The 26241-nt window shown below is 52.8% G+C and overlaps 1 protein-coding gene across 7 annotated transcripts; it reads right to left on the bottom strand.

Annotated features, from left to right (window-relative positions):
• Positions 1-26241, bottom strand: SPSB1 (splA/ryanodine receptor domain and SOCS box containing 1). Of its 7 annotated transcripts, XM_086860798.1 has the most exons (4): positions 14378-15440; positions 13658-13723; positions 4887-5702; positions 1-2121 (listed from the first exon to the last, which is right to left on the bottom strand). In XM_086860798.1, exons 3-4 carry the CDS (start codon positions 5578-5580, stop codon positions 1994-1996), a joined length of 822 nt encoding a protein of 273 aa, XP_086716924.1. In that variant the 5' UTR covers positions 5581-5702; positions 13658-13723; positions 14378-15440; the 3' UTR covers positions 1-1993. The 7 variants fall into 7 exon arrangements, with proteins under 7 accessions (XP_086716924.1, XP_023796323.1, XP_086716927.1 ...); XM_023940555.2 differs by lacking the exons at positions 13658-13723; positions 14378-15440 and adding an exon at positions 25994-26241; XM_086860801.1 differs by lacking the exons at positions 13658-13723; positions 14378-15440 and adding an exon at positions 21786-22008.

Raw genomic sequence — 26241 nt, 5'->3', positions numbered from 1 at the left:
TAATATTTAATAAAGTTTATTAGGTTACTGAGTATTATCTACAGTCATAAAATAGAAAGAATTTTAACCTGTACAAAGCACTGTCCTGGTGAAGTGAGGAGAGATGGAAATGAGGGAGCACAAAGAGCATTAGAAGTAGGGAGAACACAGCTCCTTCCCTGGAGTTCTGGAAGACACTGGTTCAAGTTGAAGGCAACCAAGTAGGGCTCCACACACACTGAATTTTGTGTCCCACCCTGCAACAGAAACTAGTACAAACCCCTATGTTGAAAAAAAAGTCATATAATATTAAAAAAGGGGCACATCACACCCCACCCAGTCTTGGCACCAACTCTGTGCTTTAAAAAATATACTATGCAAGTAGTTTATTTTCAAAAAGGTACCCTACAGCAGCTGTTTAAAACATATTCTTATACATACACCACAAATATATATATTAACATTTTCAACAACTAAACTCATTTGTACCTACACAAAACTGAAGGGATAACTCGAAAGCAAAAAAAAACAAAACAAAACAACAACCAAAAAACCAACAAAACAAAACCACAATCACACAAACATTTTTTCAAGAAAAAAACCACAAAATGTGCAAAATAACCCCAGAAAGGCAGCATAGTAACCTGTGGAGAGGTCAAGAGAGCAGCTCCTGCTAATAAAGGAGTGTCATCCTCTTTACTTGGCTACTGAGGATCTATTTGGGATGTGCTGATTTTGCCTGAATTGCTCGTCCCTGATTCCATCAGGGTTATTGCAGCTCCCTCCTGCTCCCCAGCTCTGCAGAGGTTCAGTTTCCTCTTGCTGGGCCTGAAGATGCCCCTGGGCTCTGTTTAACCCTCCCAAGCTCCCCCTGCAGCAGTCCCCTCCTGGGCTCACCTGCTGGTGTCACTTGTGCAGCCACACTCCTGTGGGACACCCTCCCACCCCAGCAGGGCACAGAACCACTCCTGCTGCAGAGGTTAGAGCAGATGAAGTTGGTCTGTGACAGAACCAAGCCTGGTCTGGATGAATTTAAGCAGCTTATCCAAGAAGAGAATTCCCTGGCAGAGACATGAGAGCAATGTTAGTTTCTCTAAAGCCTGGGCACGGAGCAGGGGGCAGAGCTCAGGGGACAGGACCTGCACTGAGGGACAAAGCCCATAGAGATGGTCCCAGCCCATGGCACAAGCTCATCCTTCCCTGTTTCCACAGCAGCCAGGAACCCCAGAGCAAAAGCTGCAGCTCTCAGTCAGGGAGGAGATGTTAAAGACAGCCTGACTGCAAAATCAACTGAGCCAAACCCACCAGGAGGAGGCAGAGCAGAGGATGGAGCAGGAGAAGCAATGGTGATAAACAAGAAAGCGGGAGTCGACCTGTGGAACAGCAACAGAGCAAGGTGAGATGTCCCAGCACAGATACAGACATCAGCAACATAACCACCTCCTCCAAACTCAGGAGTGTCCTGCTGGAAGGGCTCTTGGTTTTGGTGTTTCAGGGTTTGGGGTTGTACTTTTTATTTTTTGGCTTTTAAAAACTCATTAGTTAATTCTTTAAGGTATTCCAGACTCTTTCCAACTCTGCTGGCCATCCTGAGCCTTTCCTATCTTAGGACCTGGTCTTAACATTCCTATTCCTAATGCCTCCTCTTTCCCCAAATTATGTTTTTATTCTTACTTTTATTCTTATTATTGTTCTTTTATGATCATTCTTCCCTTTAGCTGGTACAGAAGAATTCCCCCCGAGGCCCTCGGAGCTGGGGGAGGCAGCAGAGCCTTTTCCCAGGAGCAGGCAGGCACAGAGCCTCTGTAAATGTTCCTTTTGTACGTGTGCAGGGGAAGTGGCTTCCGAGGAACAAAGCAGTGGAGCAAGGGCTGCTGGAGAGCTCGCAGTGAGGGCACAGGAGGCTGAAGCAGTGGCAGGAATCCTTTGGCCAGGGAGCTGCAGCGGCGGGGCCGACACGAGGGTGGAGAGCGCCCATCGCCGCCTTGGTGCCACCTGTCCTGGAGCACGAGGGTCATTGGTAGAGCAGGTAACTCTTGAGGGAGGCTGGCAGGGGCAGGGTGGGGATCTCAGTCAGTCTGTCCTTGCCCAGGGCAAGCCTCACGGCTCGCCGGCACAAGTCCATCAGAGGCAGTGGTTCAGCTGGGGAGAGAGAGCCGAGACATGAACAGCCCAGCCCACAGGTAACACTCACCTGCTGCTCCTCCATCCCCCAGGAACACTGAGCAAGAGAAGGGAGTGCTGTCTGCAGGGCCTCAGCAGCTTCAGCTCACCACACACCAGCAGAGCATGAGGTTCCTGCAGGCTGTTTAATGTGTGAATGAAACAATCCTGGAATACCGACTGCAAGTTCCTCCTCTGCAATTCCACTCATTCCAGTCAGAACACATCCCATGCCTCTTACTGCAGTATCCAGAAACTTCTGTAAGAGCCACTGAAGTAAAAGACTACAGCAGGCAGAGTGTGTCTGGGTACCCAGAAAGTGCCGTGATTTATCTCACACGGGAGGGTAACAGCTGTCAGCCCCTCCATCTCACAGCTCCCATGAAAAACAAAGCCACCTGTCAAAGCTTCATGTTACTGCTTGCACCCTGACACTTCCCACTGGAGCAGTCCCTCCCGTGCCACAAACCCAGGAAGGACACAAGCCTTTGGCTATCTTTTTCTGCATCCTGTATTTAAAGCCCTGAACAAGATTATACAAGTTTTTCAGGAATGGCACATGGGCTGCTGAGTTCACTCACAGCACAGAGGGGGCTGAGGTCAAACATCCCAGCTGCACAGGAGGAAGATTCACATTAGCTCCTCACAGCCTCTGCTGCTGTCAAAGCTCACCCTGACACTGCTCAAGCCTGAGGGGTTTGTCCTGCCCCCAGAGAGGGCTGACAGGCATCCCAAAGCAGATAACTGCACATCCTTCTATTGCCTGAGGGCTCTGCCTGCACCTCTAGCAAGTTTCCTTTGCTGGGGCTGAACACAGACACCCAAGAGCCCCCACAGAATGGGTTTGGCTGAGAAGCTGCAGCTTTCAGTACCTTTGGTAGATGCCTACAGCTCCAGCTGCCACTGCTATGTGCCAAATGAACCCGAGTGTTCCCCCACCCCCTGAGCCCAGCTCTGAGCTGTTCTGTGTCACAGAGCCAGCCCTGGTCCCCTGTGCCCTGCCCCGCCTGGGGTGCTGCCCCTGCAGCACAGCAGCTCTGTGCCCGCCTGGGACACTGGAGAGATGTCCATCATATGGACTCTCAAACAGGCCCATGAGTGGCAGCACTCCTCTGGCACTCCCCAGCATGGTTTATTCTCAAACCACAGGGGCACAGACCCTCTGCATCCAAAATCTGCCCCAGTCCCACGGAGAAAGAGCTGGGACAGAGGCACTGCCCGGCATCCCCAGGACACGGGGCCTGACCTCCAGAGCCTTCAGATATCCGCAGAACAAACACCTCTCACTGCAGTGGCCTTACAGGGAGAGGATCTTCCACAGAGATTAAGATTTGTCCTCAGCCTGCACTGATAACCCAGTCTGACAGGAGAGCAAAAGAGAAAGCACACACATATCTGACCTCCTTCCATTCACAAGCACTACAATCACTGGACAGTGTTGCTATTGAATGCTCACAAGTGGTTAGAGCCAGACACCTTCTTTCTATCTGTGCCAAAATAGCATCCAGTCACTGCTGGCCTGGTGCCCACCATTCACTCCTTAGCTGAGAGCACATTAGAACCAAACCCAGCCCTGGAGGTGGCCCTTTCCCTGCAAAGTGCAGCTCTGTGCCAGCAGCTCCACACACTCGCTGGCTTTGAGTGGAGCTGCAGGTTTTGGCTTTGACCCTCCGGCAAACCCGGTTCCTGGAGCTGCTGACTTTCTTTAGGCTGCTGTGGCAGAAGGAGCTGGGCTTTCTTTGGGTGAGGAAATGCTCTGCCAAGAGCTCTCTGTTTGGTCTTGCAGAGCTGAAGTGTATTTCCCGAAGCACTTGCAGATTTTGCTCCTGCCCCTTTGCAAGGCTCTCCAGGTCATCCTGGCAGCTCAGTTTTTCTGGTGCCTGGTGGCAGCTTTGCTGTACTCAGGGTTTACCAGTGCTGGGCCTCCAGCACAAACACAAGAGCCCAATTTGCTACAGCCCTGTTCTGGAATGCACGGGAAACTACTCTTCATACCAATACTGCCAAACTTATTTCACTCGCAACATAAATCCAGATTTTAATCCACTTCCTTCACCTCTCCCCTCCACCCTACCCAGAGGACTGAGTCACAGCCTGGCCCCATGGGAACTTCTGACTATGAGAGATAACAGACTTTAGCACATTTGGACAGACAAATTTATTACTAAGCTTAGCTAGAGACTGATGTGCCTGTTAGTAAAAGGCCTGGCACGCAAGCTGGGCTGACTACAGCATCCAGCCCCTCGCTAGAACAAGCACACCCTGCTCTGGAGAGGCAGGGAAGTCAGCTACTTTGAAAGATGGAAAACATTCCCATTTTCTTAGATGGGAAAATCTGTCCCTATTCTTTGCCTGCAAGGGATTTTAAGCATCCCTTCATTATCCATTTAAGGAGGGGACTGTTTCTGTACAGAGACCCCAGGGTTCCAGTGCCAGTAATGCAACTGTCAGAGGAATGCTCCTGCTGCTCTTTTGGTAGCACTACAAGGTTTCCCATCTCTAGCTGGACACCTGGCATTGCCTCCTCACACCAAACCACCTCCCCAGGCCCTGCCTGCTCCCCGCAGAGCTGTGGTGACAGCACAGCTGAGCAGCCAGACTGACTTTGTGCACTTGCCCTGGAGGATTCAGAGCTGTGATCCCTCTGCTGACAGCAGTCCTGGTCTCTCTGGAAAGGGAAAAGCCCTCCCCAGGATGGCCCAGCAAGGGCAGCCACAGGGCTGTGCTGCCACAGTCATACTCACGGTCGAGCCCGTTCAAGTAGCACATCCGAATTTCACAGTGGCCCCACACGGCGCTCACCACTGGGTAGAGTTTTTTCCCCTTGAGTCCTCGAAAGGCGACCCCCATGTACTGCCCATCCACGATGAAGCTCAGCGTGCCATCGTCCATGTCCAGAACCACCAGGAAGGAGTCGGGCACGATGAAAGTCTCGTCCGGCTCTAGGAAGGCGGGGTAGGTTTTGCTGGGCTGGTTCTTGCCGTCGTGGTAGAGTCTGTTGCGCCCCAGGTCCCAGCCCCAGGACTCGTGGTTGTTGCCCACGAGGGTCGTGTAGCCCACGGAGTGCAGGGGGGCCTCTGCGGTGGCCACCCCGACCACGGCGTGGGTGCCCCGCTGGCGCATGGCCCACGTGATCTGCCACACGTGCAGGCCCCGCGTGTAGCCCACCTTGCCCCTGATGGCATCTGTGCTCTGGGCCACCGGATGCCGGTGAAATATCAGTTTGTCGTCCTCTTTCACAAACACGTTCAGCGAGCGGTCGTCGTTGTTCCACGAATGCAGCAACTGCACCTCGTAGGACACCGGGGGCATGTCCAGCAGCAGGTCCAGCCGGGTGGGTTTGCTGTAGTCCAGGCCCTGGAGCTCCTGTTTCAGTGGCCTGTACACAGGGTCCCTCATATCTACAGTCTTTATCCCACCTGTGACCTTCTGACCCATCGTGCGGCCTGATTCCGCCTCTTTACGGGCTCATCGATTTACCTGGCGGCTTCTGCTGTCATCCAGCCCCGCAGAAAACGTTGCCAGGAGACTTTGTCAAGATGTGCACCACTCAGGATTGCCTAATGGATGGAAAGAAAAACAGAGACAAGTTAAAAAAATAAAAAGACAAAAAAAGCCAAGAGACAAGTTAAACATTAGCACGTTGGGCCTCGTGTGCCACGTTCATCTGTTCATCCCAACAACGTGTGCTCCCTTTCCACCACCCTGGCGTGGCCACAGGGCTGAGGAGATGGCTGTCCCCAGCTAAGGCTTTGCTGAGTACCTTGGAGGGCTGACTGCGAGTCCAGAGCAGCAGACAGAGGCTGCTGGCTCCAGCCTTGGGGGCCTCTCATTCCAGCAGCTCCCGGCCCCTCGAGCCCCGGCAGATAAACCTGCTGTGAGCGGCTTCAGCTGGGGCAGCTTCTCCTCTCCGAGAGGAAAAAAATATATATAACAAAAAAATCCCTCGTTTCAGTTGCAGAGCCCAGGGGGAGGAGCAAGATCCTTCTCACAGTTTAGCAGTTTTCCTTCCAGATTGCAGAGAAAGCTCTGAAATCTCCTGGCCAGAGACTCGCTCGCTCTGCGCACCTCTCCTCCAGCTCAAGTGTCTCTGCTCTCACTCAGCAACACAAACAGCCCTCTGTCACACAGCTGCCAAACTGGGGGCAGCTATTAGGAGAATTAGAAGTGGGAGGGGTGCAAACGAGCTTTCTAAGAAAAAAAAGTGTTATTTTAACATTTCCTGAAGTGAGGCAATCATGCAGCGCTCCTGCCAGCTACAGTCACAACACTTACTCACAACCAAGGACCTCATCTGGCATAGAAAATAGAGCATGAATCAGATCTGGTTTAAAAATAAGATTACTGGACATCAGCAAGGCTTCAGCTAGAAGGTGAACAAGGAATGCTCACGTATGTTCTGGGTTAGGGGTGAACTCAGCAGCTTCCCTACAGGTTTTTACCACTAGTCCAAGGTATGCCATTGGAACCGTGAGCTAAATCCCAATTCTTAAGTAACAAGAGACAAAACTACTTTTTCTTTCCTTTCCCACTTTTTTTAAAATCATGGATGGAGAGGAAAATACCTGAGATTCTTTGAAAGTCACATCCCAATGCAGAGGCTGCAGTGCAGCTATTTCAAACTATTCAGGGACCTCAGATGCTGGGCACTGAGACAGAAGATGCCATTTAGATAGGCCAAATCTTGTTATCACTGCTGAGATGACCACCACATCCTGGAAGTTAAATAAATCCCATCCACAACATCAAAACAGATCCTGGACCGTGTAAGCCAGCTGGCCAACAGCAAAAACAAGGCAGTGACAGCAGAAGCAGCTGAGGGAGGGCAGTCCCTGCACGCCAGTGCATCACCCTCCCACAGCTCAGGGTTTCGTGCCTGGGCCCAGCGTTCCCATGACTCACTTCAGCCCCGGGCACGGCTCCCTGGCTCTGCAGCATCTCCAGCCAAGGCACCCCAGGAACAAAGCAAACCAGACATCAGCCCCACGAGAGGCACCTTCACACTGACCCAAAGCAGGTGTTCTCACCAAGGCTCGGTGTCAGCTGTCTGCTCAGGCTGGGATGGAGCCATCAGCTGCTGGCACAGAGCTCTGGTGCTCGGCACGAGGCACCAGGTGAACTCCCCGGCATCCAGCAGCAGCTGGCAACAAGGGACTGGCAAGGCACACGTGGAAGTCCACAGGCAAATTCAGCTGCTGGAATTTTGATTAGGATAAGGGAACAAAACATTGGCAGAGGGAGGAGAGGCAGAGATTTCCTGCAGTACATGTGAGAACACAGCATAGGAAACAAAAACCAAAACAAAGCAGGCTGCAGGAGCACTGGTGTTTGAAGCACAAAATACTCAAGACTTTACTCAAGTAAAGGAATACAATTGTGCTCTTCATTAGCAGAACAATGCCTTGTTCATTGTGGCTTTTTGCCTTTTGCCAACATAAGCTTCTGAGGCTGCTGCAGCAGGAAGGAATCACCCCTGAGAAGACTCCTGAGGCTGTGGGGCAGGACAGCCCCTGCTGCCCAAGAGCAGCTCTGACACAAGCACCACTCCTCCCTTCCACTGCTCAGGACCCCTTCCCAGGCAGACTGTCACCAGCAGGTGAACAACAACAGCCAGAATAAAGAGAAGGGGGTGAGGAAAGGAAAAAGACTGAAAGAAAGGGCTGGGTTAGAGGGAGAGCAGGTCAGGCACCGAGCACCCCGTGCCAAGGTTTCAGTGCACTGGGGATCCATGGCAGGGCAAGGCAATAATTCCTGCTCACAGCTGGCTCTGCTGCTCCTGGCACCAGCCTGCTCCAGAGCTGCAGAGTGGCACCTTGCCCTCCAGTCAGGAACACAATTATGCCCCCATTTCTTAAAAGGAAAAGCCTCTTCAAGCACAAGACAATACAGGCCTGTATCCCCTGCAGCAGGAGAGAGACAGAAAGGCTTATCCTGGTAAATTAATGGATTAATGCCCTGGGCAGCTGGATATGAGGCAGCCAAAAAGGAAAAGATACAGTAGGGAATGAGCTGCTCCAAAACCTTTGAACTGCTACAGGTTTAAGTACAAATGTAAACACTGAAAGTGCTTTTATCTGTCTTATCAACAGCTCAGGCTTGCTGCAACTCTGCTCTGCTTTACCAACACGAGCTCATCCCTGTGATGCTCACTCCTGCTCCCATGGTATTCTCAGTTCTATTGTTAACCCTCTGGGCTTAAAAACTGGGGAATGAAATTCCAAGGGTGTCTCAGAGAAACCTATTCACTGCTGTGTTCAGTGAGAATTAGACCTCCCTTCCATTTGGGTGTTCAAGCAGTCAGTTTGCCATCCTGGATGGAAATGCCAGCTTCCAAAACAACTGCTTGCTGCAAACAGCTCAAGGCAGGAGACAGCAAAGACATTTAAATGGAAGGCAAAGCTCTGCTGTTAAACAGGGAGAACACAGCTCTGCAAGTAAGACACTTCACATGGCAGAGCAGAGCTGGAGTCCAGCTTCTCTTTGCTGTTCAGCAGCTCACAGCCCCTCACAGGTTCTCCCTTGCTCTGCAGGACACCTGTCTGGAGCATCAGCAGGAACACATGAAGGAGCCTCAACTCCTTGATTCCTGATCCAGATTTACTTTATTTCTTCTCAGCAGTTTACTGTGGCTTTATCTCTTTCCCATAATATTCATTAGGTGTACTTCTACAGATAAGAGGCCAAACCTTTAAACACCCAGGCTCTGGGTGCTCTGCAGACAATGAATCAGAGCCCTGCCCTAGAGATTTCCAGCCTGGAACACACCTCAGGAGAAGGAAAGGAAATACATACATACATACACACACATATATATATATATATATACTGCACATGGTCATTGACTTGCTTAAAGCTTTAGAAGCTGAACTAAAGGATCCCAGACAGTACCAGTGAACAAGGCTGAAAAACCCACTGTAGTTTTGCTCATGTTCCCATGATTTCACTAGAAAAGCAAAAGGAAAAAAACCTGGGATAATTTTCTTGGGCTGAATGCTCACCCTGCAAGCCAACAGCCAAACACAACTCCCATTTTGCTGGCTAACCTGCCAGCAGGTAGAAGTGTGCACAGCCAACACGTCAGAAACCCCACAAACACCCTTCACAATGCCTTCCCCTCTTCAGAACTGCTTCCCCAGCAGGGATTGAGTTCCCTGCTCCCCCGGTGGGGCTGAGAGCAGATCCCTGGATCATGGGGATGTTCTGTGCAGCCAAGCTGGAGCAGCAGTGCTGCAGCACACCTCAAGTGGGGTGAAGAGGGAAGGACTGACGTGCCTCTGACAGCAGCCAAACTTCAGCCCCCAGGAGCCAGGACCCAGGAGTGTCCCTGGTGTTAATTGTGAGCCTGAGAAACGCAGCAGGTGACCTGCACTGTGTTTGACACCTGGCCCAGGCAGGCTGGGACACTTGCTGATGCCACCAGCAGCATTCTGGCCTCAGCACCCTTCCCACCCATCAAACAGCACCCAGAGCCTGGGAAAGGCGAGCTCACCTGTGCTGCTGGAGCTCCCCAGTGCTGTGCTGGCAGGGACCAGGCAGAGACGACGGGAACAACTGCACCAACAACATGGTCAGAGCCAGTTTCGGAGTGTTGCAACTCAGCCGGGATCAGGACTGGGCAGGCAACCCCGGCTGCATAGCAATGGTTTTGGCAGCCTCACACATGGCCAAGGTTGCCACAGGGGCTACTCACTCAGCCCCACCTCCTGAGCAGCAGCAGCAGCTTGGCTCAGCAGCTTCAGCTGCTGCCAGGGCTCCTCTGCAGAAAGTGAAACTGCAGCCACAGATCACGGGAGGTTGGGCAAGAACCAGCTAAGGAAGGTGGCACTGGTCCCAGCAACCAGCAAAAAGGAGACTCCTCCAGCAGGGGAAGGAGGTCCTGACAAGCCCCAGTGCTCGAGGTGTGCTCAGGATGGGGAGCACCGGGTGCTGACCCAGCCTGGAGGGCAGCACCGCCCTGCTGAGCAAACAGCCCCACTCACCCAGCCCTGGGCAGGGGCTCTGCTGGCCCAGCTGGCCCCCAGCCCTGCAGGAGAGGCTCCTGCCCCAGGAAGCCTGGAGCAGGTCCCTGTACAGCAGTGCCAGGACATGAGGCCACCAGGAGCCAGAATGGGGACACAGCTCGCCCTCCTTGGGCAGCTCCTGCTCAGCTTCTCTGGCTGTTTCTGCCATGCCCTCACAGCCCATCCTCCAGCCTCTGGCTCTCCAAAACAGCACCCAGCTTACTCAGAGCAGCACTTCTGAGCAAATGAAAACCTGAATAACCACCAGCCATCCTCAACCAAGCCACTCGCTGGACACCGACTCGAGCACATTTCCACTGTCCAGCTGGTTCCTGTGAACTGCAACGCTGCACAATCTGGCAGAAAACAATTCTAAGCAATAGGAGAGAGTTTACTTTGCAAAATATTTGTAATGATGGAAGCAACTCAGAGGGAGTTCCAGAAGTTTGTGCCAGAGATCTTCTCTCCCACTGAAGGCAGTCACAAACAGCAATTTCGCTGCAGAGAAAAGACATTTCTTTAAACAAAACAAGTGAGCTCGGGCTGGTTTTCCTCACAGAGGAAGTTTGGTGGATGTCTCAGAGGTCATTAAACTCTTTGCAGCTCTGCATAGGGTAACTTATGAATGCCAACTGCAGCTTAAAGCCCAGGCACAAATCAAGAGTCTTTAAAATAGCTTCTCACAGGTAGATTGCAGTCATTTGCCTGCAACAATTATGTTCTTGGCACGAGGCACTGCTGGTCCAGCTTCCCATGGTCAGCCCACTTAGGCCAGGACTCTCAAGCAGTCTCTTTTCTGTAGGCACCTTGCAGAAGTTTTGTCCTGGGTGTTCTGAGGACAGCAGCAGCATTTGGGAGCTCTGCAGGTTGAACAATCAGAGCTGCTGAGTCCAGAGCTCAGCACTGCCAGCAGCACAGTGACTCCTCACCCTGCTCTCATTTCCTTCCACACTCACTCAGAGCCTGTGGCCTTTGCACACCAAGTCAGGACAAGGAGACTCTGGCTGGGAACTGCTCATTTACTGCAACTCACAGATGTTAAAAAGACCTGGGCAATCTGCTCTTTTTTCAGCTCTTTTTTCCTGTTGTTAGCTGTACAACAGGAATTTACTCTGAACACACATCAGAACCCTTCTGAGCTGTGCTGGGCAGCGTTCTGTGGTGTGAGAGGGGCTGGGAAGTTGGGGCAGGACCCAGCAAGGGAAGCTCTTCTCAGACCAGGCTGGAGCCTGGGTTTGCCATCCCAGGGACAGCTCTGCAAGCAGCTCAACACTGAGAAATGCACCAGAGTCCCACATCCCACCTGCTGCAGCACTGACCTACCTCACAGCTCTCCCCTTCGCTCCTCCCCAGCCTCCTGCTGCTCTAGAATATCATCTCTAGATATTTTATCTATCTCTAGATATTCTGCTTTCCAGAAGCAACTCTGAACCGGGTGTTGTAGCAGGTGCTGTTACCTACACCAGTGACCCCATGCATTTGGGTTCCAGGCAATTCCTGACCGAGCCCTGTGCCACAGAAGGGACTGACCCCTGCTCAGGCTCACAGCACAGCCAGGCACTGCAGACAGCCCTCGCTGCCAGGACAGGGGCTGGGGACACTCATCCTGATGGGAGGTGTCAAGCTCAAGGTGCCACAGGGCTGCACTCCAGAGAATTCCTCTGGAATTTGGGGGAAGCAGCAGAACAGCTCCGTGTGGGCAGAGGCAGCACCTGGACATGGTGAAAAGGCTTTGCACAGTTCCAGTTTCTCCAGAGGCACCCAAGAGCTGTCTGTAAGCTGCTGCCAGACCAAGTGCCAGCAGAAATAAGTCACATAAGCAGCAGGAAGAAAGATCACAGGCAACCTTTGTTCACACATCCAGAGGTTCACCTTCCTCACACCTTTGGACCTGCCCAGCCACCCTCAGCTGGTTTTCCATGTCTTACTGGGACTTTGCATGTGAACAGGCACCGCTGCCAGGAGAAGCCTTTAAGGCTGAAATCTACATTTGGCACATTGCAAACACAGCCCCCCAGTTTTCTAACCAAGCAGCACTTGAAAGGCCTGGTCAATCTGGGAATGTTTCTCCCTCCAGCACTGGAGCCATTTGATAGGCTGCATTTAGAGAGGCATTTCCTCCACAATTAAGCCACCGTGAATTTTAAACAGTAAATGTTTATGTTCAGAACTATTTGCATTAAAGAAGCCCACATAATCCAGGATAAGCCACCCTCTTGCACAAGAACCCCCTGGTTTTTTATTTTCCCACTTAATTTGCAGCCTACACTGCCCACTGTCCATCCCTCACCTCTGTTGAAGTACCTGGATTCATGAGTTTTGTCTGACAATGAGGGGAGCAGTGGGTGGAAAGAAAGAAGTTTGATGTTTCTACCTCTGCCCAGAGTTTCCACTCCTATATCAAAAGCACATTTTTGGCTATGACTGCGAGATTGGCCAACACCACCACCAACCCACCAGGACAAAATTCTTGATAACAAGGCACTGCTTTCCCCTAAGAACAGCTCGTGAATCACTGTGGTTTCTTGCTAGCAGCTGCATTAAAAGAAATCCATGTTCTCAGCAGCCAGCTACCAGAACTCCCCTTCTGTCCCCTCCCCAGGTGACAGCAGGGCAGAGCAAAGACAACTCTCAAAGAGATGGCTTGAGAATGTCCCCAGTGGACTCTGAGCATTGCAATCCCTGCTCCTGTGGCAGGAGACAGAGCCAGCACGACTCCTCCTCTCAGGTAAAGCAGCTGGAGCTATTTTGACATTAAGGCTGTTCAGTTACTGTCTCTTCCTTTTTTCATTTAAGGATGTCACAAGCACTGCTAACAGTAAAGCAAAAATCCCCACAACAGAGCAGCTGCCAAGCACCAGATTACTCAGCCTGTTACCCTCAAATACGTTTATTGTGTCTGAAGCTGCAGCACATGTATTTACATCAAATACATCTCTGCCAGAGGGGAAGTTGTGCAAGTGTCTGGTACTGCTCATCACTACAGAAAAAGCATGGTTGAAATCTGGGCCATGTACTAGAAACAAATAATTCCTGCTCCATTGCACAGTCTCTGCTCCCTCCAAGGAGCTTCTTACAGCCCTGGGAACTGGGTTCTGGTTCAGAGGCCAGAGCAGCATTCAGCAAAACCAGGGCCTCGTGGTGCAGAACTGAAGTTATGCTCCATCCCCACTGCCCTGGCACTCAAATCTTATTTTCTCTCTCACCAGTTTACTCTTGTAAACCCCCAAAACCAGAGACTGTACAAGTTCTGGGCAACCTGTTCCAAAGCCTGGCAAACTTAATGGTGACAAAACTTCTCATGCTTGGGGTTCTGCATCTTCCTCCCTGTTCAAGCCATTGCCGTTTCTTAACCAGCCAGTTTCAGGTTGAATTTTGTGTTAATCCTCAGGCAGAATAAATCCCAAACAAGTGAATTCAACCCCTTGTCCCAGCTGTTTGTGCCTTCAAACCCCTCAGCAAATTACCCTTAGCAGCACAAACGTGGGTTCAGTTCACAAGCCTTACTGTCTTACCTTGACACGTGGAAAAACTCAGCATTCCTCTGTAAAAGTCACCCAGATCTCCCCATCCTGGGCTTCCTAAGGGTTGAAAAAGAAGGACTGAAGCTGCATCCTTGTGTATGAAGACCCCAGAGGATCTTTCACACTTTGAACTGCGGGTTCAGGTCCTTCCTGTCCTGAGGTCTGTGGAGTCTGTCACCACTGAAGACAAAGCCTCACAAGAGGAGACAGCTGAGTCACTGAGGAAGTGACTTTTTTCACACTGTTTAGGAAACCATTCTGTTCACTTAGCAAAAGGATGTTTCAGAAGTCAACAGCCCTGCAGTGCATCCCAAGCAGGGGCTCATCACTCAGTCTGACAGGTCCTGGCAGATTCTCCAGTGCCTCCAGCACCTGCCCATAGGCAAAAACACCTTCCATGGTGTCCCTCAGTGAGTCTGGAAGCTGCAGCAGGCATTTCCCTTCCCCTGCTCTCCAGTGAGATCTTGGACCATGACCTGCACAGCAGATGTGCCTCTGCTGCATCAGGCACTGGTTGTGACTGACCCATGGCAGCAACATCTGTCCTTCCATGGCCTGGACACTGCCAAGCCAGCAGGGCCCAAGGTCAGGAACTCTCCAGTCCCTAAAGTCACCTGGCACATGAGCAGGGCCATGTGCAGCCTCATCCACCAGCTGTGCTCCCTCTGAGGACAGGCAGGCTTCAGCCTCCCCCTTGGGAACAGCCCTCACCTCACAGGGCTCCTCTTCTGAAGTGGGAAACGTGAAAGGCAGGAGCTGGATGCTCTCACCAACGAGTCTTTGAGCGCAGGGAGGCTGGGGAGGGCAGGGGAAACAATTGTCTGGCTATGGAGGACACAGGCAGCTCCACTGCATGTCCTCAGTCCTTCCTCCTGCTGTGCTGCACCTCGAGCTCCGTGCTTGGCACCCTCTGACAGCTGCAGTGCCGCCCTGGGAACACACCACAACCTGCAGCTGGGAATGCAACACAACCTGCAGCTGGGAATGCAACACAACCTGCAGCTGGGAATGCAACCTGCAGCTGGGAATGCAACACAACCTGCAGCTGGGAATGCAACCTGCAGCTGGGAATGCAACACAACCTGCAGCTGGGAATGCAACACAACCTGCACCCTCTGACAGCTGCAGTGCCGCCCTGGGAACACACCACAACCTGCAGCTGGGAATGCAACCTGCAGCTGGGAATGCAACACAACCTGCACCCTCTGACAGCTGCAGTGCCACCCTGGGAACGCAACACAACCTGCAGCTGGGAATGCAACACAACCTGCAGCTGGGAATGCAACCTGCAGCTGGGAATGCAACACAACCTGCAGCTGGGAATGCAACACAACCTGCAGCTGGGAATGCAACCTGCAGCTGGGAATGCAACACAACCTGCACCCTCTGACAGCTGCAGTGCCACCCTGGGAACACACCACAACCTGCAGCTGGGAATGCAACACAACCTGCAGCTGGGAATGCAACACAACCTGCAGCTGGGAATGCAACCTGCAGCTGGGAACACAACACAACCTGCAGCTGGGAATGCAACACAACCTGCAGCTGGGAACACAACACAACCTGCAGCTGGGAATGCAACACAACCTGCACCCTCTGACAGCTGCAGTGCCACACTGCAGCTGCAAACAGCCTGCAGCCTCTGAGAGCTGCAAACACAGCCTGCACCCTCTGAGAGCTGCAAACACAGCCTGCACCCTCTGACAGCTGCAAACACAGCCTGCAGCCTCTGAGAGCTGCAAACACAGCCTGCAGCAGCGCTGCCAGCAGCACCAGGCACCTCCCTTGCAGCCGCAGCCTCACCTGGAGCAGCTCAGCCCAGCTGCTCCTCCCAGCCCAGCAGCAGCCACTGATGCTCCCAGGGAAGGAGGATCCTGATGTTCACTCAGAGCAAGCAGGGCTCAGGAGCTTCCAGCTCTCAGATTTGTTTCCAAGGAACACGGAATTACCTCCAAGATAAAACCAGCAGTTTTATTATCAAAGTTAACTAGGTACTTTGCTTTGAAATACAGTTTCTTCCCCTGCATCAAAGGGCTGTTAATTTTAGTCTTGTAGCAAAAAAAAAAAAAAAAAGAAAAAGCAAAGTAGAAGAAATGAAAGCAGCATCTGTTGGAAGAGATGAATGCAAGATAAAAGGTGTCTGTGACAGAAAGCTGGCAGCAGCCTTATGTTTTCTATTCAAGTTTAATCTGGGAACAACAACCACCCTTTAAACATAACAAAAGCTGTGGAAAAACCCTTTCCAAATCCAACAACACAGACAGAAGATGCAATTTCTCCTCTCCAGCTGCTGCAGCAGCCAGTTGAGGTGAAGAGTCCAGACAAATCCAAGCTTGCTATGGCAGGGTCACCCAGAACCTCGGCTTGCTCAGGTCCTCAGTGTCCCTGCTTCAGCTTCCAATTCCTCCTTCCCTCCCCCAGGCCTCCACAGCTTCCCAGAGATGTCCCCCAGCAGAAAGGCAGCAGTGACACCCTGGCAGAACACCTCCAGTACAGTGGATATAAATATAAATATATATCTGGGCATAAATGTTTTGTGATGCAGCACAGAAAACAGCACTGGCACTTCCTGCCTGCCCAGGGCAGCCTGATCTCAGCATCATCTGCTGCAGGGGAAGAAGTGAAGATCCCCAGCCTTGCACTGCCCAGCAGGGAGTGTGGAAAGCTGCTCCTGCTGACCTTTAAAGCCTCTGGAACTCGCAGGCAGCGAGGAGCCAGCCCAGTGCCAGCCCCTGGGAAGATGTGGTGCTCACCTCCCACTTGTGAGGCAGCTGCCAGAAGCTGTGCAACTCAAATATTGGCTATAGGAGCAAAAAGCCACGGAAAGAGCTGGATAAACATGGCACAGAGCAGAGACATTTGTCAACATCCAGCAAACCACTCCAGCAGCAGGCTCAGGAAGGTGAGCCCTCTCCACGTCCAGGAACCAGCGAGGAGGGATTGCCCAGCAGCTCCCAAATGCTGAACTAAGAGGATATTCCTGGCAGACAGATTGCACAAGAGACAGCTCTCACTGCCAGCTTTACTGGAACACACTCAGCAGCTCCCCAGAGCGGGGCATGCTGGGATGATGCTGCATTTCTGACTTGTCATTAGCCAAAAAGGTTTAATGACATGGTTGGACTCTGTGTTTAGCTATAATTGACCTGGGACATCCCGTAATTAGGAGGAGACCCTGCATACCTCAGGGGAGCTGGCAGGGAGTGCAGTCCCTGATGCAATGCTTTGCTTTCACCATCACCTAAAGGGTCCCTGGAAATTGCTGCGGTGGTTTCGGAGACAGGCAGGGGGACCTGAAAGCTTTGGCTGCTTCAACCATTCACCAAAAGGCTTCACAAAACAGCAATTTTAAGAAGCTTTTCTAGCTTGCCTGCTCGAAGTTTTATCCCTGTAAAAGCTCAACAAGACAAATCACATCTGAAAGTGCAGAGCGCACCAGCATGAAGAGGATAAAAGCACATTACACAAACTGTGGCTGCAGGAATGCACATGCTGCCTTCAGAGGACATCTGCTCTGTAAGGTGGCCAGATACCCCAGAGCAACTTTTTCCTGGAAATAGCAGTTGTGGTAATACAGAACAAATGCTTTTGCCAAAAGAAGTGACCAAGACATGCGCTGCAGCATTGTTCACAGTAGCTGCAACACTGGCTCAAGTGGCAAGGGGTGAAATTTGCCCCCTGCTCTTACTGGGACACACTCAGAAATTCACTCCTAAGCAACAGCTTCACAAGCTTGGGCTCTGGAAATCAAGTGGTATTTAAAGAGGCTTCCTCAGCACCTCCAGAGTGCCACGACTCAGCTGCAGCTCAAGGCACAGGGGAGCAACCACTGCTCACCCTTGGGCTGTTTGGGGCTGACAGGGGATGCCAAGATGGTTTTTAGCCCTTCTGTTTCCACCTTCCAAACGCTCTGACACCACCACAGAAGCCTGAGTAAGCAGGGTCTGAAGAACATGCATGTCCTTCCTTCCCTCCCTGGGGCTCCTCAGCAGACTAAACTGTGGCTTTCCCCTCCAAAACAACAAAATTCCACACCTGTAATTACGCCACAGCTCTCTGCTGTGACTATCCAGACTCTGCCATCTGGGTCCTTTCCACTGAGGTGACCCAGTGCAAAGCCTCTGCAGTGTAAGAGACGAGAAACAGCTCAGCAGTCAGTGCTGAAACTCTGCTGAGCTGCACTCCTGAGCCCTTATCTCAGCACTAAACAGCTGCCAGCACTTCCAGAGTTCAAAGGCAAGACAGAAGCTGGACAGCCAACCCATCCTCCTGCATACCACAGCCACCACAGGTCTCCTCAGTCAGCATGCCTTCCAAATAGTGTTTAACATAAACATTTGTGGAGTCCTGGTGAACCTGGCTATTTGATGTGGGCCACAGAAAGCTCCCATGACATCAATGGAAAGTTTCCAGTCAGAAAACCAGGTCTGAGACAGATTAATGGAAGTTAGGAAATAGAGAGGAAGAAGCCTTGTAGAAACAGTCAAGAGATGTGTTCTTAAGCAAGATGCACTCACTCTGCTCAGGAACAAGCACAGAGGAGAAGCTGCCTGGCTCTCTCAAAGTCTGGGGATCAAGAACAGCAGAGATGAGCCAGTTTTTCTGGCTGCTGCCTCGGTGTGCAGGCTCCTGTCTTTCCTGAGGCTGCTCAGGCTCAAAGCATGTCCAAGGTCTCCTGGCTGCTGCTGAAGTTCCAATTGCTCCTTTGGAGGAGGCTGGATGGCTTGGCCAAGGTTTGCTGTGTGCAAACACCAGTTTGAAAGCAATGAGAAATCCACTGCCACCCACAACCTCCCAAACACGGGACAGATGGGACCTGTCTGGAATATCCAATGGCTGGGACATCAAATCCAACAGTTTCCCTCCATTAAAAGCTCACAGAGGCCGAGCTCACCTTGGGGTTTCATTCCTGCAGTCAGTTCATCACGCTGCTGCCACTCAATGAGAGCATGAACCGGGCAGGGAACACCAATCCCTCAGAGATATCAGCCTAGGCTGGACAGAGCTGGCCATGGAGCTGCTCACCCTGGAGAGATTCATCTACCCACACACAGCTGGACTGCCCAGCTCTTCTGTCAGACTTGTAGGCAAAACAGGGCTCCACTGAGGGACCTGCAAAGCCACCCTGGCCCTGCTGCCACCCTGCCACCTGCTGGGCCACCTGCTCTGTCCACCTGGGCCCCAGGACTGGCACTTGTCACCTCCGTGGCACCACAAGCCTGGGCCAGACACCATTTCTGGGCCAGACTCCTTCTGTGGTCCTCTTAGATGTGCCAAAACAAGATTTAAGAGCATGTTGAACATTTTCCTGTTGAGAAGGCTTTTGTGCCAGGGCAATCACTGCACCTTGAGAGGTTTCCCATGAGGCCAAGGATTCTTTCAAAACCAGTCTAGACTGAGGATCAGTTGGTGTTTTTGCCAAGTTTGAAGACAGCCTAATCCAAACAACATAAGGGCACACGCTGCTGATCAAGTGCTGGTTCTAACACCTCCCTCTCCACCTGACTGACCCTAAGCTTAAACCCCATTCTCCTGTCTTAAATCCACAGGGGAACTTGTCCTCAGCCTAAAACACAGCACATTGCTCTCCCACCTGCAGCAAGAAATCTCTTCTACCTAAAGCTCCAAGAGCCATTCAATCCTGATTTCTTACCCAAACTTGCAATTCTGCTCCATTTGAACAGAAAAGGGTTGCTATGTTTATCATAAACACAGTGCAGCAGAGGTAAGGTTTATACCTCATTTTGCTCTTGCCTGTTCCGAGGTGCATCCCAAAAGTCTTGCCACACCTCTGGCCTGGAGCCAACCCTGCTCAGCTCAGCCAGGGGCTGCTGCCATGTCCCAGAGCGTGCAGTCAGTGGAAATTCTGTTTAATCCATGGAATCTGTGTGGCTGTGGCACAGCAGCAGGAGGCTGAGCTGTTCTGCCTGGAAGGGAACACCAGCATGCCCCAGGAACCACATCCCTGTGCCAAGGGGCAAAGATGAAGGCACCTCATGAGTCACAGCCAAATTCCTTTCTGTGGAAAATATGGCAGAAGGTCCTCACAGAAGGAATACGTACACCAAGTGTGCATTCAAGTGCCCCCAGCAGCACAGATCTCCTTCCAAAATGAACAAACCCAGTCCAGCAGCTCTCGCTGGAGCTCCCTGCAGGCAAACATCTGGAGGGCAGTGCCACCCTGGAGTGACACAGCACAGCTGGCAGTGCCCCGCTGCGCAGGAGCAGCTGCAGCAGCACAGCCTCCCTGCAGTGTGGGCACTGCTCCTTCCAGGCACCTCCCCAGGTGTCCCCTCCCTCTGGAGGTGCTGACACACAAAGCTGTGTCCTGCAGATGCAGTTCTGTGTCACCCCATCGCATCACCCAGATAAATCCTGGGATAAATCCTGAGATAAATCCTGGGATTTTATTGTCACCCATGGCAGAAGTGCAGAACTGTGGGCACACAGGACCTGCCCCTTCAGCAATCTCTCCAGAAGGCAACAGCTGACATCCCACCAAGCCAGGGGATGGGAGCAGCAGCACAGGCACCCTGACACCAGTGCCAGAGAAACAGGGATGCTGCAGCTGAGTGAACCATCCAGGAAAGCTCTCCACTCCTTCCAAAGCTGCTCCTCCACACAGCCAAAAAATTCAACTATTTAGCAGCTTGTTGGTCCTCCAGTGGATCATCTGAAGGGCAATTACCTGAGGCAGCTGTCAAGGAATGACAGTGTCCAAGTCCTGGGATGGACCTCAGTCATTGATAAATTAAAAACCATAAGATATCCAGCTTGCCCTTCCTTCTTCTCCCCATCTCAACCTTCAGCAAGTCAAACCCCAGCTGGGGAACCCAAAGCAGGTTCAGGAGTTGGTCTGTCTCCCCTCCCCAGGTTTCACCAAGCTCACAGCAGATCTGCTGCCCCTTTCTGACCCTGGCAGGTTGGTGTGCCACATTCCTGGCCTGGCAGCAATATCCTGCAGGAATCTGGGGCCCTCCTGGCCCTCTCCTCCCGGGCTGCAGAGCCCAGAGGTGCCCAGATCAGTTCCAGGGTGAGGTGTGGGGCTGAAACCCCGGCAGGGAACAGAGAGGTGCCCTGGCTCCCTGCAAATCCACAGCTCCATGGCTGGATCCGCTCCCAGCCCAGCTCCACCTGCCCCAGCTGCGGGCACGGGCAGGGGACAGCGGGCAGGGGACAGCGGGCAGGGGACAGCGGGCAGGGGACAGCGGGCAGGGGACAGGAGGGGACAGCGGGCAGGAGGGGACAGCGGGCAGGAGGGGACAGCGGGCAGGAGGGGACAGCGGGCAGGAGGGGACAGCAGCTCACGCCTGTCACACACCCACAGCACAAAGCCCAGCAGCCCCATTCCCATCCCACAGGCACCACGCCAGGGACTTTCTGGATTCTCACAGGCCCACGGCCTCTTCTCAGCACAGGGTCAACAGGTTTAGTCTGCAGCTGTTGGAGTTTACAGGAACTGGGACACAGACACAAATCCTCCCAGTTCAGCTTACCTCTCACCAGCTGCTCACCAAGTTGGGAGTATTTTCTCTATTTCTTTACATGGGCACCTGTTGAATCCTCAAGTCCCAGGTGCATGAGTGCCCTGGGTGAGTGTGGAACAAAGCAACCCCTCCCTCGATCAATATGCAATATTGCAATAACACGACTGCTTTAGCCTTAAAGCAGCACGGGGTGACTGAATGTCCAGGGAGACTCTGTGCAGAGCTGCTGATGACAGCACAGCCCCATCCACTCCTCACACCCCCAGCTCAGCAGGAAGGGCCACAGGGCACTGCATGGAAGCTTTTTGGGAGTCATCATTCTCTTCTGAGTGAGCAGCAATGCTGCTCTCCCTGCAGCACAGAGCCAGGGGGCTGAAGAACCAGCCAGCAATCAACTGGGGCATCCAGGCAAGAGCCACACTTTGGCCAAACCCAGGGCCTGCTACAAACCTCCAAACACTACAGCAGGATGGAGGCGTTTTTCACATCTCTGCATTAAGCAGATTTTAATTTACAAGAGTACATTCAAAGCAGAATTTATCCACGGTGAAGTCTGCAGAAGTTTAAACCAAGGATTTCTAAACATCTGAGACCAATGCAGCCTTCTCATGTGGAGAACAGCTCAGCCTTACCCCTCGCTTGCTTTTCTTGGCCGTTCACCATCTGTGGCTCACGTTCTTCAGAACGAAGCTGTTTCTGCAGTTTTTGTGCAGCTGAGTGCCTTTGTACATTTATGGTGTCAAGGCCCCATCTGGGATCTCCTCAGGACAGATTCCTGACTTGATAACATACCAGCTCTCCAAAGAAAGCAGTTTGAAGCTAACATCGACACAGCTGCTCTGACTTAGAAGCTTCATCAAATTCCCCTTCCTGGCTAAAAGAAAAAGCCCATGTTTGGTAACTCCATTCAGCCATCACCACCTTCTCCCCAAAGCTCTCAGTTGCTCTCACTGGCAGATTGGTGGTGGCTCTTGGGGTCTTCTTGTTTGTGTTTTAAGTCTCTTTAAAGAGAAAGCTTTGTAAGAGGACAAAGAAATGTGTCACTTTCTCCTCCCGGGGAGGTTTCACTGTTACACAGCAGCAGCACTGCTGAAGCTTCAAGTCTGTCCTCCCATGTTCTAGAACAGAAAAAACTCAGAAAGCCACGAGACAAGGAAGTATCAGTGGACAAGACTCTCCAGCATTAAGGAAAAAAAGCCTAAGGCAAAGACACGTGGCTGTTTCTCTTTTAAAGGAGAAAAATACGCTAATCCAAACAACTCTGACAGTGGCCTTCAGTGCTGCTGAAGTACAAAGCAGAAGGGAGGATGACAAGGCACCTTCCACAGGAGCAGAGCCCTGGCAAGTCAATGCCTGGCCACAGCTCCTCACTGTGCCAGTCCCACACTGCACAGGGAAGAACACCTTTCCCAGAGGGAAGAACACCTTTCCCACCCTTCCCACCCCACTGCCACCATGAGCCACATGGCAGAGCCCGTGAAATGAAACCTGGCACCAGCTCCATCCCAGCCTCAGCTACCACACAGGCAGGGCAGGGACTTTATTCCCTGCCTTTGGCAATGCCCAAGTGCCAAGGGGAGCGTGGGGAGCAGGGCCACACATCAAGGCAGAGTCAAGGAAGGATCAGCCCTGCACATCCCCCCAAATCCTGCTCCTTGGGCACACCAACCTGCACATCCCCCCAAACCTCACTGCTGGGCACATCCCTGCACATCCCCCCAAACCTCACTGCTGGGCACATCCCTGCACATTCCCCCAAACCTCACTGCTGGGCACAGCAACACTGCCAGGCTGGCACCAGCAGCAGCCTGGAGCTGTGGGGAGCCAGAGCAATGGCAGTGTGTGACAAAGCTGTCCCCAGCAGTCCTGAGCAGCCTCTGCACAGCCCTCACACTCACCTGCTCGTCCCTGCGCTGCAGGACATTGTCCTTCCCTGTCCCCTTGCCAGCTGCAGGGCTCTGCAAGGGCTGGCACAGCTCAGTGCTCTGGCAGTGCCTCCACACAGCACCCAGCCCACACCAAACCAATTCCAATGGGGAAATTTCTGTCTCCTTCCCTTACACACTCCAGAGCTCAGGCAGCTCATGCCACCCCAGAGCTACAGATAAAAGCAGTTCCTGTACCAAATTAACACCCAGAATGGGACTTTTCTTTTTGCTGTAAAAACCACTTAGTCTGCAAGAGAATTCTCTGACCAATGCCACAGACCAATTTACTTTACCCCAGGAGTTTCCAGAGTGTTGCCATTAAGGGCAGAGCAGTACAGAGTTAAAAGGGAATGGATGTTTTAGTAGTCCCTGGGAAAACACAGTTAACAGTGGCACATTTTCCCCACCACGCGCTTGGAAACTTTTATTTTTTAGCTGTATTTTCTCACACTCAGCAGAGAGTTTTTGGCCATTACCTGTAGCACATATCCCATCTCTATTAAGGACAACTGCACTCTTCCCCCAGCAAATATTCATGGAGCCAGAGGCAGCTGTAGCAGTCACTCACATGGAATAACTCAAGGGAAGATTCTTTTGTTTTCCAGAGCAGTGCAGTAACTGGAAGTGAGTCAACACCTTGACATGAGCTCATTCTGCAAAGGCCACCAGCAAAGGAACCCAGTGACTGCAGTCTGGTACCAGACACTCACTTTTATTCTGCAGGCATCACACAGCTTTGTCTGAAAGCAACCGGTGTCTGACTCGTGACTTGGCAAGGTAAGCTGTGGGAATGAGCTCCATCACACACCTGGAAACACAAAGGAGCAGAGCAGCAGCTCCACAGCTCTGGGAAACCCCCAGGTCATGCAGGGTCCCATGCAGGTCTGCTCCTCTGCTGCTGTCATGCTGCACCACTCTGCCAGGTAATGCACGAACAAGGCTCCTGCACAGGACATGAAGACAAGCTCATCCCAGCTGAAATCACCTCTCTGCCAGCCCCAGTCAATCCTCACCCCGTGTCAACACAAGCCCTGGGTGACTCCAGGCTCAGGAAGTACAAGTACACTAAAGCCCAAAACTGTAACCAGCACTGGCATGGGGCTCTCAGAGCCCATCAGATGCAACTCCAGTGTTTGCAGAGGCTCCAAGCACAAACCCCAGGGAGCCACAGAACATACTCCATTCCACATCTTATGTTCTTCAGAAACTGCACTGTGACTTGGAGCATTATCTGTCAGCACTGTCTGCAGCGTCACAAACCCTGGCACAGAGTCCTCACCGGCTCATCAGCTACAGATTTTAAATTCCAGGAACTTAATGAATTCTTAATTAGCCCTCACAAGACAAGCAGACCTTGCAGACTGCTTTCACTTTTTCTGAGGAAAGGAAACAGGGTCCAGGGAAAAAAACCAGCCCAGACACAGGAGAGCAGCAAGCAGAGGCCAGTCCCCACACCCAGCAGCAGCGAGTGACTGCACACAAAGGCAGCGCGGATCAGCTGGCCAGTGCCTGGAACAGGAGCCCACAGCTCAGAAGGATCCAGCAGAAGTTTACAAACAAGCCCCAAAGCACATTACAGAGCACTTCAGTAACCTCCAGAGCAGGGGAGAGAGGCTGCAAAGGCTGCTGCTGCTGCACTGCAACAGCCCAATATCCCCTGAGGAATGCACTGCTGCATTTCAGCCCCTGCCTTTGAGCGGGGAGAAGAGTAAAATCTGCTCTCTGTATCCCCCATCCCCACCCCTGGGGGACAGGGCAGGGGGGGACACAGGACAGGGGGACAGGGCAGGGGGACAGGGCAGGGGGACAGGGCAGAGGGAGAGGGACCCAGGGCAGCTCAGGGAAGATGCTCCTCCACGTCGGTGCTTGCCAGCACTGCCCTTCACTTTGTAAACAGCAGCGCTGCTCCGTGGCATTCCTGGCTGTTCCCTTATTAACTCACCAGGGAAATATCCCTCCTTGCAGGCTGGGAGAGCCACTCTGACCATCGGCCAGACCTCTCCTACCGTGGGGCACTGGAGTCTCGGCAGTTTGCTCCAGCAGCCAACTTAGAGCAGCAAGCCTGAGCTGTCTGTGCTGCTGAGCTTTGCAGGGCTGCATCTGCTGTAGAAATCAGATGTTAGAGGGGTGGGAAAGGCACACGCTACTCCTGGGACAAAAGGTTCATTGAGCCATCCTGCATCTCTAGCATGGAAAAAAAAACCAAAACCAAAAAGTGATCTTTCTTCAAGGAGCAACTCCCATTTTTACAATCATTTTGTAAACTTCCTTATCTTGAGCCATGGCTCAGACAGCTCAGGGTTTTTGAGTGGGGCATGGCCACCAGCAGCCACCAGGCACCCCGGCTGCCCACTTCAGCCAGGGAATAAGGACAAAACAGGGCGCAGTCCGGCAGGAGGCTACAGCAAAACTGACCTTACACCAACGCTCTGGGTCCTGCACACAGAGGATTATGTAAGTCCCCGCTGTACTCGCGTAGCTTTATGTAGTAAAAAGCGACACAGTAACCAGACCTTGTAAGGTGTGCTCCGGAGCCCCGAAGGAACAAACCCGCTGTCCCAAAGAGCCGCAGCACCGATCATCGCTGCCCTCCCAGCCCGGGGCACACGGCCGGGCTCGGGCAGCGCCCCTCCCGCGGCATCCCCGGAGCCGCAGCCATCAATCAATCAATCAATCAATCAATCACAGCCATCAATCAATCAATCAATCACAGCCATCAATCACAGCCATCAATCAATCACAGCCATCAATCAATCACAGCCATCAATCAATCACAGCCATCAGTCTCCCCGGGCTGCTCCCCCGCAGCCGGGCTCGGCCTCGCCCCGGCCCTGCCCGCCAGAGGCGCCGCTGCTCGGGCACCGAGAGGCCCCGGAGCCGCCCCGCTCCCCGCCCGCCCCGCCGGCTCCTACCGTGCCCGGGCTGCCCGCCGGACCATGGCCCCGAACCGAACCGAACCGAACCGAGCCGAGCCGAGCCCCGGGCGGGCCGAGCCGAGCCGAACCGAGCCGAGCTCCGGGCAGGCCGAGCCGAGCCGAGCCGAGCCGAGCCCCGGGCAGGCCGAGCCCCGCGCCCGCTGCTCCCGGCGCGCCCAGCGGGGCCGGGCCGGCATCACATGGCCCAAATAGAGCCCGGCCCGGCCCCGCTCCGCCCCCGGCAC

The sequence above is a fragment of the Cyanistes caeruleus genome, chromosome 22 (assembly GCF_971803275.1).
Source record: "Cyanistes caeruleus chromosome 22, bCyaCae1.hap1.1, whole genome shotgun sequence".
Lineage (NCBI taxonomy): Eukaryota > Metazoa > Chordata > Aves > Passeriformes > Paridae > Cyanistes > Cyanistes caeruleus.
This window is presented reverse-complemented; position numbering and strand designations above follow the sequence as displayed.